Genomic DNA, 15,333 nt, shown 5'->3' on the forward strand with positions numbered 1-15,333 from the left:
ACTTTTTAAGGAAATTTTGAGGTTTCGGGGCCTGGTGGCAAAAAGTGTTGAGACCAGACCCTAGGGGATATATCTCGGGGTCATATAATGTCGTTTGAAACCATATATGATCATTATATGTTGTCATAAACGTACGTGTTGGGCTTGAGTTTACGAAATCAATGCAAGTTGTGAACGGGTAAAATGACCGTTTAAGGGCATATTGGATGGTTCCACCGACCCAATTGGACACCCAGAGGGTATTAGGGACCATGGTAAACATCTCAGCAATTTTTATTTTCGGGCGAAAATAGGTCAAAAAATTAAAAAATTGAAGGCTACAATCCAAGCTTTTTAAGGAAATTTTGAGGTTTTGGGGCCCGGTAGCGAAAAGCCTTTAGACCCTAAGGGATACATCTCGGGGTCATATAATGCCGTTTGAAACCATATATGATCATTATATGTTGTCATAAACGTCCGTGGTAGGCTTGAGTTTACGAAATTGATGCAAGTTGCGAACAGGTAAAAATAAATTTCAGGACATATTGGATGGTTCCACCGACCTAATTGGACTCCTGGAGGGTATTAGGAACCATGGTAAACATCTCGGCAATTTTTATTTCCGTTCGAAAAAGGTCAAAAAATTACAAAATTGAAGGCTATAATCCACGCTTTTTGAGGAATTTTGAGGTTTCAGGGCCTGATGGCGAAAAGCCTTGAAACCTTAATCAAGGGATACATCTTGAGGTTAAATAATGTCGTTTGAAACCATGTATGATCATTATATGTTGTCATAAACGTCCGTGGTAGGCTTGAGTTTACGAAATCACTTAAAGTTGTGAACGGTTAAAATGATCGTTTAAGGGCATATTGGTTGGTTCCACCGACCCAATTTGACTCCTTGAGGGTATTAGGGACCATAGTAAACATCTCGGAAATTTTTATTTCCGGACGAAAAAAGGTCAAAAAATTACAAAATTGAAGGCTATAATCCACGCTTTTTAAGAAATTTTGAGGTTTTGGCGCTCCATGGCGAAAACCCTTGAGACCCTAAATGATACATCTTGGGGTCATATAATTCCGTTTGAAACCATATACGATCATCATATGCTGTCATAAACTTCCATGGTAGGCTTGAGTTTACGAAATCAATTAAAGTTGTGAACGGGTAAAATGACCGTTTAAAGGCATATTGGACGGTTCCACTAACCCAATTGGACTCCTAGAGGGTATTAGAGACCATGGTAAACATCTTGGCAATTTTTATTTCCGGACGAAAATAGGTCAAAAAATTACAAAATTGAATGCTATAATCCACGCTTTTTAAGAAATTTTGAGGTTTCGGGGCCAAGTGGCGAAAAGCGTTGAGACCTTAAGGGATACATCTCGGGGTCATATAATTCCGTTTGAAACCACATATGATTATTATATGTTGTCATAAAAGTCCGTGGTAGGCTTGATTTTACGAAATCACTTAAAGTTGTGAACGGGTAAAATGACCGTTTAAGGGCATATTTGGTGGATCCATCGACCCAATTAAACTCCCAGAGGGTATTAGGGACCATGGTAAACATCTCAGCAATTTTTATTTCCGGGCGAAAATAGGTCAAAAAATTACAAAATTGAAGGCTATAATCCACGCTTTATGAAGAATTTTGAGGTTTCGGGGCCCGGTGCCGAAAACCCTTGAGACCCTAAGGGATACGTCTCGGGGTTATATAATGTCGTTTGAAACCATATACGATCATTATATGTTGTCATAAACGTTCGTGGTAGGCTTGAGTTTACGAAGTCAATTACAGTTGTGAACGGGTAAAATGACTATTTAAGGGTACATTGGATGGTTCCACTGATCTAATTTGACTTCCGGAGGGTATTATGGACCATGGTAAACATCTTGGCAATTTTTATTTCCGGGCAAAAAAGGTCAAAAAATAACAAAATTGAAGGCTATAATCCACGTTTTTTGAGGAATTTTGAGGTTTCGGGGCCAATGGCGAAAAGTCTAGGGACCCTAAGGGATACATCTCGGGGTCATATAATTCCGTTTGAAACCACATATGATCATTATATGTTGTCATAAACGTCCGTGGTAGGCTTGATTTTACGAAATCACTTCAAGTTAAGAATGGGTAAAATGACCGTTTAAGGGCATATTGGATGGTTCCATCGATCCAATTGGACTCTTGGAGGGTATTACGGATCATGGTAAATATCTCGGTAATTTTTATTTTCGGGCTAAAAAAGGTGAAAAAATTACAAAATTGAAGGCTATAATCCACGATTTTTAAAGAAATTTTAAGGTTTTGGGGCCTGATGGCGAAAAGTGGCAAAATTGAAGGCTATAAGCTCTCACGAGGCCTTTACGTTGCCAAATAATGGTTTTATATGGGTCCACACAATATTATATGATCCCGGGATTCATCCCGTAGTGTTCCGTGAAATTCCAACACCAGCTCCCAACACCTCTTAATATTATAAGCCGTGCATCGCATGGGTATCGCACTTATCACTAATATTTTTTTGCTTATATCTCTATTATCTAGCTCAATTTATTTTGTTTAAATATGGATTATTATTTTGGCCATGTTGTATTACTTCTTTCGTTTTTCCTCCATCCTTGGCCCACCACTCATCGCTCCTCTTTTTACCTTCTATCACGTCTAAATACATTGTTGAAATAACAATTGATAACCAAATACCTATATAATCTCACCTCAAAAAATGTAAAAAACTATGTGCATCGATAATGGAATTTGGTGAATAAATTTTATTGAGCAAGTCCTCATTATTCGGTTAATTCATCAATTGCTTCACCAATGTGCATACATCTGTGTAACTGCTCAACAATAAAGCAACTATGAACTGCTTGTGGAGTGGATTTATCCCCTGCTACAAATCTTAAAGACTTGTCACCTACACGAACCAGGCTATAACCAGCCAATATTTTCACTCCTCTATCCTTAACTAATCGTCTCATCTTTGCTGCATCACTCCATGACCCTGTACTAGCATGCAAACTCGCTGCTAGCATGTAACCAGATGAACCAAGGGGCTCCAACTCGAGAACATGAGAAGCTGCTCCTTCACCAACTTCGACTTTCTTGTACCTAGTGCAAGCACTTAACACCGCTCCCCACACACTTGCCTTGCCCTGAAAATTTTCAGGCATAACTTTGATCAACTCTATCGCATCATCCAACTTTCCTGATCTACTCAACATATCAATCATACAAGCATAATGCTCCAAACTTGGTTGGATCCCCAAATTTTGAACCATCTCTTTGAAGAATGAAAGGCCTGACTGAATTAGTCCGCCATGACTACAAGCAGATAGTACTGAAAGTGCTGTTACTGCATTCGGTTGAAAACCACGTTGCTTCATTTCAATTACTAGGCCTAATGCATCTTCAGCTCGGCCACTCATGCCATACGCTGATACCATAGTACTCCATGACATGATGTTTTTCTGGGGTAGTTGATCAAACGCCTTTTTTGCTTCTTCTATTGCCCCACATTTGGAGTACATGTCTATAATTGCAGTTCCAACAGATACATATGCAGCAAAGCCACTTCTGATGGCAATGCCATGTGCCCATTTACAAGTTTTGAGTTCAGCTAAAACTGTACAAGCTTCAAGCAAGTTTAAGACAACCACTTGGTTGATTCCCTTCTTAATTTCGACCATTTGTCTATAAACAGTAATCGCTTCATCAGGCATACCACAATATGCGAATGCCCCAATCATAGTAGCCCATATAACCGTATCCTTTTTATCAGTTCTGCTAAACAGTTTCCATGATAGCTCAATGAGATTGCATTTGGCATACGCGTCGATTAAAGAATTTAACACCAAAGCATTTGACTCATACCTATGTCTCAATATTCTGCAGTGTATTTGTCTGCACTGAAATGGATCAGTAAACTGCTTGCATAGTTGAAGAAGATTCACAAGTGTCACTTCATCTGTTCCAATATCTGCCTGCACCATGGAATTGGCTAAGTCTAAAGCTTCCCGATGCATTCCATTATAAGCCATCCCAGATAAGACTGAATTCCAGGACACAATATTTTTGACAGCCATCGCGTCAAAAACCCTCAAGGCTGAGGCCGGGTCACAGCACCTAGAATACATGTCTATCAAAGAGTTTGCAACAAACACATCAATATCATGCCCTCTAGAAATGGCGAACCCATGAAGCGAACTTCCCGTGGTAGCATCTTCAACTTTACTGCAGGCCTTCAGAATACTGACCAAGGTCAACCCATCTGGCTCAACCTCCATAATTTTAAACAACTGCAGAGCCAACAATGGTTCCTCATTCTGAACACAAGCCCCAATCATCATACTCCAAGAAATAACATCTCTCTCACACATTTCATCAAACAGTTGGCGTGCATTTCCAATATCATCATCAGCATAAATACCCATCAGAGAGTTTTGCAGAGACAGTACACTCAGAAACCCACTTTTAAGTACATAACCATGAAAGTTCCTCCCACCATCAAAATCCAGAAGAACGCGATACGCTTGAGCTACAAGAACCAAGGTGGAAACATTCGGTTCAAAACCCGAAACTCGTCCCTGCACAAATAACCAGAGACCGTCCTCTACTAGACCCTGATCAAGATGCCCATGAATAACAATGTTCCATGAAACAGAGTCTCTGTTTCTCATGCCCCGAAACACCGAGAATGCTAACATTGGGGCGCCCCATTTCATGTAAAAATCCAGTGTTGAGTTCCCAACAGAAGGGAAAGAATCATACCCCTGTTTCACTGAACAAGTATGCACAGATTCTCCGAGTTTGTAGGAAATTTTTGAACTTGCTTTGATAATGGCAGGGAAGAGAGAAGTATCTGTAAGTTGTACTCCAGACCTCTGCATTCCTACATAGCAAGACATTGCTTCTTGCCAATGCCCATTTGATAAACATTCTTTGATCCTCGAATTCCATTCTGGTAATCTCAAATTACACGACGTGATTCGCAATCGCATTGCAGTGCATAACAAATGGAGAGATATTGAGAGGGGGAAGAGAGAAGCAAAGTAGGAAAACAAAAATTTCTAGCTGAGACAGTGTAACGTACACAATGCTAAGCAAACCAGCAATGTAAAAAATGAATTTTTTTTCCATTAACTTTTATTCTTCCTTGTAGCAAATGAATCTATACAAATAAAAAAAAAAAATATAAACCTATTAATTTTCTTTTACAGAAGATGTTACAAAGTGAGGCCGACGACGATGAGGATCTATGTAATCAAAAGAATTTCCAAAGAGGGAAAAAGTGGGCAAAAATAAAAAAATAAAAAAATCATTTTGTATTCTCCTAAAGTCCTAATAGGCTCTGCTGCTGTATATTGAGACTATTCTGTGAATTTGCAGTGTCGAAGGTAGGGACTATCATACATCACATATCTGGACCAATATGACTTGTATTTGGCGATGGCAAGATCTAACCACGGTTTGTAATTTCCATTGTAATGAACAACCGCGGCATTACCAATTGCAGTCTGATTGAGTGCAGGGTCATATCCAAGTCCCAATACATGCCAGCTTCGATCAAGTGGATAAGTCAGATTGTAGAAAGTGATTAGTCCAGGCGGCAATGAGCCCAGCTTCCACAGAGTTCTGTCCTCATTCTGCAAATCAAGTAGCCAATAGATCAGAAATCCACCAGATAAAGTTCACAACATAACTTAAACATAGTTTTGTCCTTTCTATTAATTTAAGGAGATTAAAATCTCCTAAACATACAACAAGCTCCAGTTGAAAATAAAAAAGAGAACCATAAAACAACACACAAAAGAAAAGCTACGAAGTGCACTTAGATTTTAACATAGGCTTTGATAAGTCAAAGATAAAAAGCATGAACAGATTGAAATCTCATTCCAAAGTCAAACACAGGGTAGAGGTTTATGTGAAAACAAGTAAGCAGCTCCCTCCACTGACCCAAGAAAATGCTGAAATTTGACCTCAAAACTAATAATCAATGCCCTTAGCAATCGACTCAAAATAGACTACCGAAAGCACCAAGTAGAAAATAGCACACAATGTCTGCAATCAATTTATAGCAACATGGACCAGGCTAATCTCTAATTTCAGACCGATTATGGTTGAAGTTAAAATAGAAAGTGAGAAGTGATAAGTTTTCTAATATGGCAAAAAGATAGAATGGGACAAAGAAAAACAGTATTCCTTACCAGCTCTTGCCAGTAATGGTATATTCCTGTGATGTTTCGCTTCCTCCACTCCTTCAGGTCAAACATGTTCATTCCATATGCCCAGCCACACGCATTGGGGTCAAAATTGTCAGAGATCAAGGGATTAGAGAAGTTAAGATACTTGTCAAACCTATGAAAGCTCTCCTTACATGTCTCTACAGCACCATTCACCATTCCTTTCATATCAACAGACCAAAGTGGAGTCAAGTCCTTTTGGACAACAATGTCATCATCCAAAAACAAGATTTTATTCAGCTTAGGATATACTTCTGGAAGATAGAAACGAAGATGGTTCAACATTGACAGATATTTTGGATTCCTATACTTCAGTTGATCTGTGCCAGTTGAAAGAGATGACGGGTTATTATTGACCTTGAAGTAAAAATCCTTCATTCGAGCAGATTCAAGTTGCCGAAGCACAGGGCAATAAGAAGAATTTAACCATGTAAAATCATCAATATTCAAGACTTCTACAGAAGCACTAGAGGGAGGATTGTCAAGAAACCACATTTTCATGCCTGAAACCTTCAACTTGTCCGTCACAATGTGGAAAACATGCTTTTCCGGCTCATTAGCGTGCACAATAGTAGAGTTCACTACTACTGCTGCAGCAAGTACATTATCTGAAAAAATGGCATAATGGTAAAGTGACGGGTCCTCAAGCTTATCTTTCATGTTAACACCTTTGTTTGCACGGCCAGAAATGAAATAATTTGCAGTAAGCAGTTGAGAAAGGCAATGTATTGGTTTTGGGATCGTCTTTGCAGCTAGCTGAATCAAGAATGCACTCTCCTTCTTCAGAGCATTAACATTATCTTCAGTTACTTGAATCATGGCTCTTAGCTTCCTAGCCAAAACAGCACAATCATGCAATTTCTCTTTTGCTGATGCGAGAATCCCTCCCATTGCCTTCGCTTGATCCAGGGCACTGCAAGAAACAGCTGCTACATGAGATAAAGACTAGTGACAATTAAATACATGACAAGTATGTCAAAAAATGAAAGCATTACCTTGGCTGAAGATCAGCATCAGAATTTGCTTCCCCGATGGCACTCAGGCTATCTTTGGTACACTTCATCAAGGAATCATAAAGACTGCTCTCATTCTTAGTTTTCGCAATGGTAGCATATGCTTTTGCCATAATGATCTGATCACGCATAAGCTTCAAAGTAGAATCAGAATTGGAATTATCGTAGTCGCGTCTCCAAATGCTATACTTTCCAATGAAAGTAGTATCCAGCCCCTCAGCACGTTCAATGGCTGCTTTCTCCATCTCTGCATCCATTTCTTTGTCTTCCCTCATAAGTTCTGCTGTACGGAGCTCCCTCCTTTTAAGCCGTAATATCTGCAAGCAATAACTATAAATCGCCAAGCATGTGAGAAAAAGTAAATACTGAAATGGAAGCAATAATGAACCTGACGATGACGCTTGATTGGATCATCTGGATATTTTTTTGTGTTGAAGATGGTGCTTTTTACACTTTGCTTTGTCTCAACAGGATGCTCGGTACTGTCTTCATACCTTGTGATAGGCTGAGATAAATCCTTTGGTTTCTAGAAAGGCAACAATGGTATACGTTGCCAATCAGTTTACATTTGCAAATAAATAGCTCCAATGTCGGTAATAGCTATAATGAATAGCTTTCACAACCAAGGAAAAAAAAAAGGGGAAAAAAAATACTTTAGCAGAATAACTACAGGAACTTTACATCTCCTGACAGTTACAGTTATTGAGTTTCAGGAACAATCAAACAGTGTTTGTCAACTGGCTATCAAAACCTTTTCATTCTCTATTCAGAAATCATACCTCCAGAATTTTCATATCGTCATCATGGTGACTAGGAGTTCTCCAAACCCATGATGAAGATAGATCTTTTGCTTTTACTGAACCAACCCTAACAGCTCCAGAAGCATCACTGTATGTCACCATTATGTCAATATCCTGCAATAGTAAAGTTAAAAATAAGCATTTCCCTATTTAAGTTTGACTAGTTAAGACCGGCTCTAGTAGATACCTTAACATCTAGATTCCCAGATTTATCAGGGGAAGCATCTGATGGAGTTGCCTGGTCCTGCACTGTTACCATTAACAGTAAGATCATGTACAAAAAAGATACAAACTTAAAATGATGAAAAGGATGGAAACAGAACCTTTTTCCTGTTACATTGTTCACAATCATAAAGAATAGGGAACCCTCTGCGATCTCTTTGACTGGGAAATAATAGTTTACAAAGTTCGAGAAAATATGAGATGCCAGTGAAAAAAAAAAAAAAAACATAACAAAATTAAGACTAACCAAATATGACAACAATGTAACCAACTTACAGTAACTGAGCTTTGATGAGTGTACTACTGAATACAACCTGCATAATTGAAAGACAAAATTAGTAGGCAATCAACAAAACTAGATAAAAAGCATCTTATGAGGTTTACATAATACAGAACTTGTTTTTAGAGAGCACAAGGCATTTCGAGGCACACAGGGATTCGAAGCCAAGGTGCAAACAGCAAGGTACATTTCATATAAGGCATGCTTATGAATCAAAAGAGTGATTCTTCAAGGAGCATAAGAGAAATCAGAAAAATAGAACAAATGTAACCAAGATAAGGACAGGATGCCTCGTGTACGCTCACAGTTGTGCCTATGTGTCCTTTCAGAGCCAAAGTTGCTTGAGGCAATGAGGCCAGCATTGCTTTGCCCCTACATGTAATGGAGTTATGGAGAGTGCTTTACAACTAAGATACAATCATATCTTATACATACACTATAGTTCCACGAAAGATTTATAGCCTTATCCATTCCTCAAGTTCCCCTTTTTCCCTGTAATTTTAAGAAGTATTTTTAACTCAATCATTGGAGTTAAAAAATTCTTGATTATACAATTCTATACATGTTGTGAAAGTGATTCATAAGCATTCTTCGTAAACCTTTAGTCCAAAAGTCTAAGATGCACACACCTCCAAACTCACACCTTGAATTTGAGAGCTGATCGAGCCTCTATGCACCATACACATCACATCTTAGATCTAAGTCAAATGGCTCTCAAGTCCCGACTCTCAATGAGGTAGAGCTATTAACACCAATATGGTTTGATTATGTATTTGTCCCTTTCAGTTCACAAAGAAGCTTGTAATTCATAACGATAAACAAACAAAAAACACTTTGAATTTGATCCAAACCCAAAGTCAAATTTGTGATGATATTTACTCAGAAATAGCCTTGAGATCATAAATTCAACAAGACCTAGCCAACTAGTCGACATAAAATCAGTAAATATGTGTTTGCAACTTCATCAAAAAATAGCAAGAGTCTCAAAATCAAGAACATTTTTCGGCAATACAGTCCCCCACCCGTGTCTAATTTAACAAGTAATATCACGTCCAATACTCATTAGCAGCATCTAAGTAACATTGGTTTTGCTGTGCCTATGCATCTATATGCTAAGTAACAGGAAGATCCAATGACGGATATCACAACTCACGCGAAAACAAGTTCTCAGTAGCAACAAACTTGATTTCCTCATAACACAGTTGAATCATAGATAAACTGAACTAATCTAAATCATGCACTTCGTATTATAAACTGCAGCAATTGAAGCATAAAAAATAGAAAGGGTTATTCTGCAATTTTATCAAAGATAAGAAATGCATTTCAATATTTCAATCAATAATCAAAATTTGCCACCAAAATTTCATAAATTTTCAATTTCAATCTCAATTGAAAGATTAGAATAAGATTTCTCATCAACAGTCGCTACAAATTAAAATTGCCCTAAATTAAGAACAAATTAAACAAATTACCAGTCACAAAAACGTCAAAATCAATCAGAATCACAAATATCAACTTAAAATCAAGAACTCAACAAAATTAACACTAAATCAAATCAACATAAAATAACTCAACAATTACCAGAGTGACGAATATAACAATGGCGAAAATAGAAATGGAGATTCTTCTTCGACGAAAAACCATGGCTAGAAGAGAGAATTCGTTGAGATCAAGGAGAGAGAAAATCAATTCATATTAATTGCAATGAAGAAGATGAAGTAATTAAACTGCAAATTTCTGGGAAAATTTAATTTTCCAGATTATGAAAACAAAGTGAAGGTGAGTGAGTTCTAAGTGAGAGAATTTTGATTATTTTTTCAAAAAATACGAGTATCTTTTTAGTTGCAGCACATAATTCGTGCTTTATTTTTTGTTCCCACTTTTATTTATTTCACCTGCAATAACTTTTCTTTTGAGTGCAAATGAGTATGAGTTTGACCCTTTTGGTATCTCCGATTTGAATTATTCGATCCAAATCTGGAATGTGTTTAGAATTAGGAGTGGATAATTTTATTTTCTGCCCGGCTTGAATATAATATAAGTACTCCATATAATGAAAATATGAAAAGGATTTGAAATTTTGAATGAGATAAACCAAAGTGACGTACATTGTTTTTTCAGTATGTGATTAACTATTGTGCTATTACTCAATAGAAAATGATATATTGGGATTATTTTGAAATTAGAACGCATTTTTGCCTCGGTGTGTAACAAGTAGATTTAAAGAGAGTTGGGAAAAAAACTGAGGTGTTCCTTAGCAAACAATATCACCTGAAAGTGGCCCTTTCTTTCACGGCTATGTTAGACTTTTGGTTTCAAATAATCCATTATGGATCTTAGCTTGCTTTGATTGAACGATAATTTTAATTGATAACCTAGAAAGGGTTGTCATTTTTTGTTTAACGAGTCCGAACTTAATCTTATTAATCTTTACAATGGGCTAAACCTGTTAACTTGCTTCCAAAATATCTTGCATCTAAAAAACTAACTATAATATGGCAACAATTCGATTAAACCAAAGTGACCTAATAAAATAAAATTTTACTCATTCAATACACATGAACAGTGAACATGTTTTAACTATTATAGTATTATCCAATATGACCCGAACTAATTAGACCCAATTTCTAACCAATTGTATGCTTAAATTGACAGCAACTCATCTTGACATTATCCAAAGTACTTTTATAAAGCTTGCAAAAATAAATTGAGAGATTGTTCTACTTCTAACAAAAACTTTCGTTCTATTTTCTGCTCTATATTGAATTTTGAATACACAAATTTGTCAAAATAATTGAAGTAAAAGATGCGCAAGATGATGGTGATGGAAGTTGATAATGTTGAATTGTGTTAAATCGGTTAGTGGACCATCCATCATATGGTCTGGATCTTTATTTGCCAGATAATGCACTAATTGCTTAGTATAAACTTGGTCAAACCATAAATCTTTTACACTAAAAACAACTTTAAACCACAAATATTAAACTCTATTGAAAGAATTATGGAAAAAAAAAAAAAACAGAGAAAAATCTTAAAAAGTCTTAGTAATTAAATGGATGATATAATCAAGGAAAGCTAAATTCAAAGAATAATTACAAAATAGTAAAATACATACCAAGTACTCCGTATAACACAGTACATCAAATTACAGAAACTAGCTATATATATGTATATATTCAGTATTATCCCATCATAAAATGCAGGAAGTAATATCATCAAATCAACAATTTAGAGTATTAGGCTTGGCAAAAAAATATGACAAGTTAAAGCAGTTTATGAAGACATTCTTTTATCTACCTAGATCGTAGAGAATTGGGTTGTGATCGAATCCCATTTTGTCGACGATGTCCATGAGGACGAACTGCTGCACTACCTGCTGAGTTTCTCCTAGACACCCTTGGTTTATCATGAGCCATACCCTGTATCTTTACTAAGGATTCCAAAACTTCTTGCATTGATGGTCGAGCTCGGGGTTCGTGTGCAAGGCATGACAGAGCTAATTCAGCAGTTGCTACCGCGGCTTTTGATGGATATTTTCCCTCCAACCTATTATCCATTACATTCTTCAATTTCCTTTTATCAGACAGATGGGGTTTGATCCAATCCACCAAGGTTTGCTTGTTAGTAGGACGGGTTGTATCAAGTGCTCGTAAGCCAGTCAACAGTTCGACTATCACGACTCCAAATCCATACACATCACTCTTGACATACAAGTGACCTATTATTAGCACAAAATGATGTTTTTTAAGTTAGAATTGGACTTGATTATTAAACAAACCCATTGTTAAGATTGTATATAAAAGTTGATCTTTTATATTATGTACTGTTAAAGTTAACTAGTTTAAAAGGTACCTGTGGCAATGTACTCTGGTGCAGCATATCCGTAGGTGCCCATAACCCTTGTTGTGACATGAGATTGACTCGCCGAAGGACCTAGCTTTGCTAATCCAAAGTCTGATATCTTTGCATTGTAAGACTGAAATAAAAAAATAAAATGATCTGATATCAAATTGTTGTTCATATAATTATGTTCATATAATTGTAGTGGCTAATATCTGCTATTATGTTCAGTTAGTAAACTCTATCCCTCAAAAATACTTCGTATATTGCCACCATATAACAACATACAAAGTATCATATTACCTAAACACATTTCTAAACATATGCCTGAGTTTTTATATGAAAACACACTAGTACTAGTATGAGTGTATGACAGTAGTAATATAATATTTTACCACGGAGTATAAATTTACTTACACCATCTAGGAGTATATTGGAAGCTTTGATGTCACGATAAATAACACGATCATCAGAAGAATGAAGGAAGGCAATTCCCCGTGCAGCTCCGATGATAATTTTAAGTCGTAAGTCCCAAGGAAGTGGTTGAACAGCAGAGCCCCCTGTATATTGCACAAACATATTAACACCATAACATTAACCTGATTACAACTATATATTATTCAGTCTAAACCATTTTCTACCAAAATGAAAAACTTACTTCCAAAAAGATGATTTTCTAAACTCCCCTTTTGCATGAACTCGTATACAAGCAACAATTCTTTGTCTTCCCAGCAGTATCCAAGTAGTTTGACAAGGTTAGGGTGTGAAAGCCTTCCTAAGAAATTTACTTCGGACTGCATCATAGGATAAATCACGAAATTAACAGTTGCAAATACTCTCAATGTTCGAAAAAAATCAAATATTTTGAGCACTTAGCTTGTTTAGAGTAAAATTTTCTTAAATTGTAAAAATAAAAAACCCCGTAAATTTATTTTATTTTATTTTACAGTACTATTTAGGATATTGATATACCATGGATGAATACATCTAGACCTCCTAATTCTAAGAAATTGAGAACCATGTGTTTGACTTAAAATCTGATTTCTATTAATTTATTATATTATTGACTTGCAATTCCCGTTGATTTTTAATGTTACATCAATTTAATCCCTAGTATTACGTATGAAAATTGCCACAATTCCACAAAATACTAGTCAAACAATTTGGCTTTCATAATTACAAGTCAACACAATTGGCCTCATTTTCCCATCATCACGCAAAACAGCCCTTCAATGCCAAAGTTAACAGCAAATTTTTTGTAGCAGAAAATTTTAGACTAATGACAAGAAACTTCCTCTAAATTCTACTCCTTGATTTATAACAATTCAAATATATCTCCTCCCGTCTCTTAAGTTACTTACAAGTACGTAAATTTATTTTAGAATGATATCAAATATAGTATACGTGAATATTAAATTCATTATACGGAGTAATATACTTTATGAGTTTGACCACTGTGAACACTCGTGGACTTTGTGAGTTTAGGAATTAACCCATTTTGATTAGTGCCATTAATAATGTATTATTGTGCTTACATCTGTACTTATTCTCCCATTTTTTTAAAAAAAATGTGTTCACTTTTACCCACTAATCCATTATAACACTAATAACACCATTAATCAGAACATAACTTTGTCCAAGACTTCAAAAAAGGCATATTTCAACCTCCTAACGTGATTAATCATACTACTCCACTTCTGTCTACTAAAGCAACAAACCATAGATGAGATTAAAAGGTTTGCCTTTTGAGTCCTATATAAAGCACAAAAGACATAAATGTACACACGAAACTCGGTCCTAGGTACCAAGAACCACCTTGGAACCTAGACTGTAACGAAATGACTAAACTAGTTGACACCCACGAGAGACAATACAATACAAACGATTTTTATTATAATTCGAATGATATAGATGATGATAAATTACCTGCCATTCTTCGAAACCTTGAACACTTTCGGAATTCAACTTTTTAATAGCAACAACCAAACCACTACCACTCTTAGGAGGATGCTTATTTTCGAGCCAACCTTTATAAACTCGACCAAAACCTCCTTCACCCAATAAATTATCACCTTTAAAATTTCTAGTAGCAGATTTCATTTCTTGGAAACTATACTCTCTTAAATTTGGAGTAGGCAAAATCTGACCATTTGGATACACGTCATCACCACTTGAAGCCGAAAATTGGCTCTTGCTTGATATATTACTGCTGCTTGTTAATGATGTGGTCTGACTTATTACACCTGTTCATATACAAATACAATCATCTATCGAATTAGTACTCTGTTTCGATTGTTGCAAAAAGTCGATAAGGACAGTGACGTAGACGAGATTTACCTGAACTGACGTTTTCGGTAGTGCTAGGAGTTGTTGTGGGTGTTTCAGCTGGAGAACCCCAGCAATTTCCCATCTGATTCTTGTTAATTTGTCTCTCTAATGAAAGAGGAAAAGAGAGAAAAATGAATGTTGTGTAATTTCAATACTTATAATTATGACTAAAAATATGGAGGGGTGTTTGCTTTGTATTTTGATTGGTGGTTGACTAGAAGAAGATTAGAAGAAGCAGCATAAAAGTTAAGATTTTTTTTTTTTTTTTTTTTTTGGTACCAACGCTTTCTTTGTTCTTGGTCATATACACTTGCGCCTTGTTCAATGGGTCCATTTAAATAATTTAGTACTTGTATATGTAGCACTCATTTTCTCATGTCCTTGATTTTCATACTTAGTTGGTCAGATAAATAATTTAATTTTCAAATGTTCCTATCCATACTTTGCCTTTTGAAAATTTGGCCTTCTAAATTGATTCTCACCTGACATTTTTAGTGTTTTTTTATTACCGAAAAAAATAAAATTGTTACGGTGTTTCATGGTTACTTTTACTTGAGATAAACAAATTTAGGGTCACTTTTGATTTACTGAACTGAATTGAATTGAACTAAACTGAACTGAATTATTCAA

General features: G+C 36.1%; 2 protein-coding genes and 1 pseudogene across 2 annotated transcripts; all 3 read right to left on the reverse strand.

The window, feature by feature from the left end:
- Positions 1 to 2,767: 2,767 nt before the first annotated feature.
- LOC145618910 (pentatricopeptide repeat-containing protein At2g17210 pseudogene) lies at positions 2,768 to 4,978 on the reverse strand (annotated as a pseudogene).
- A 116-nt stretch (positions 4,979 to 5,094) lies between these two features.
- LOC145621273 (putative galacturonosyltransferase 3) lies at positions 5,095 to 10,438 on the reverse strand. The gene is made up of 9 exons (XM_081676019.1): positions 10,117 to 10,438; positions 8,532 to 8,569; positions 8,357 to 8,417; positions 8,221 to 8,277; positions 8,013 to 8,147; positions 7,622 to 7,759; positions 7,216 to 7,550; positions 6,185 to 7,133; positions 5,095 to 5,623 (listed from the first exon to the last, which is right to left on the reverse strand). The coding sequence occupies exons 1-9, from the start codon at positions 10,177 to 10,179 to the stop codon at positions 5,348 to 5,350; spliced, it is 2,052 nt and encodes a 683-aa protein (XP_081532145.1). The 5' UTR covers positions 10,180 to 10,438; the 3' UTR covers positions 5,095 to 5,347.
- A 1,177-nt stretch (positions 10,439 to 11,615) lies between these two features.
- On the reverse strand, positions 11,616 to 15,015 carry LOC145621274 (putative serine/threonine-protein kinase PIX13). The gene is made up of 6 exons (XM_081676020.1): positions 14,713 to 15,015; positions 14,302 to 14,618; positions 13,034 to 13,169; positions 12,793 to 12,935; positions 12,388 to 12,511; positions 11,616 to 12,253 (listed from the first exon to the last, which is right to left on the reverse strand). The coding sequence occupies exons 1-6, from the start codon at positions 14,783 to 14,785 to the stop codon at positions 11,829 to 11,831; spliced, it is 1,218 nt and encodes a 405-aa protein (XP_081532146.1). The 5' UTR covers positions 14,786 to 15,015; the 3' UTR covers positions 11,616 to 11,828.
- Positions 15,016 to 15,333: the final 318 nt, after the last annotated feature.

This window comes from Chenopodium album, chromosome 27, assembly GCF_948465745.1.
Source record: "Chenopodium album chromosome 27, dcCheAlbu1.1, whole genome shotgun sequence".
NCBI classification, from domain to species: Eukaryota; Viridiplantae; Streptophyta; class Magnoliopsida; order Caryophyllales; family Amaranthaceae; genus Chenopodium; species Chenopodium album.

What these genes read in the sequence shown, in the direction of transcription:
- LOC145621273 (XM_081676019.1), bottom strand. Translation starts at nt 10,179, where the DNA reads ATGGTTTTTCGTCGAAGAAGAATCTCCATTTCTATTTTCGCCATTGTT. An exon ending in CTCATCAAAGCTCAGTTACT is followed by an intron (nt 8,418 to 8,531) that starts GTAAGTTGGTTA and finishes ATTATTTCCCAG; the next exon opens with TCAAAGAGATCGCAGAGGGT. An exon ending in CAATCAAGCGTCATCGTCAG is followed by an intron (nt 7,551 to 7,621) that starts GTTCATTATTGC and finishes TATTGCTTGCAG; the next exon opens with ATATTACGGCTTAAAAGGAG.
- LOC145621274 (XM_081676020.1), bottom strand. Translation starts at nt 14,785, where the DNA reads ATGGGAAATTGCTGGGGTTCTCCAGCTGAAACACCCACAACAACTCCT. An exon ending in CCAATATACTCCTAGATGGT is followed by an intron (nt 12,512 to 12,792) that starts GTAAGTAAATTT and finishes TTTTTATTTCAG; the next exon opens with TCTTACAATGCAAAGATATC. An exon ending in ACCAGAGTACATTGCCACAG is followed by an intron (nt 12,254 to 12,387) that starts GTACCTTTTAAA and finishes TGCTAATAATAG; the next exon opens with GTCACTTGTATGTCAAGAGT.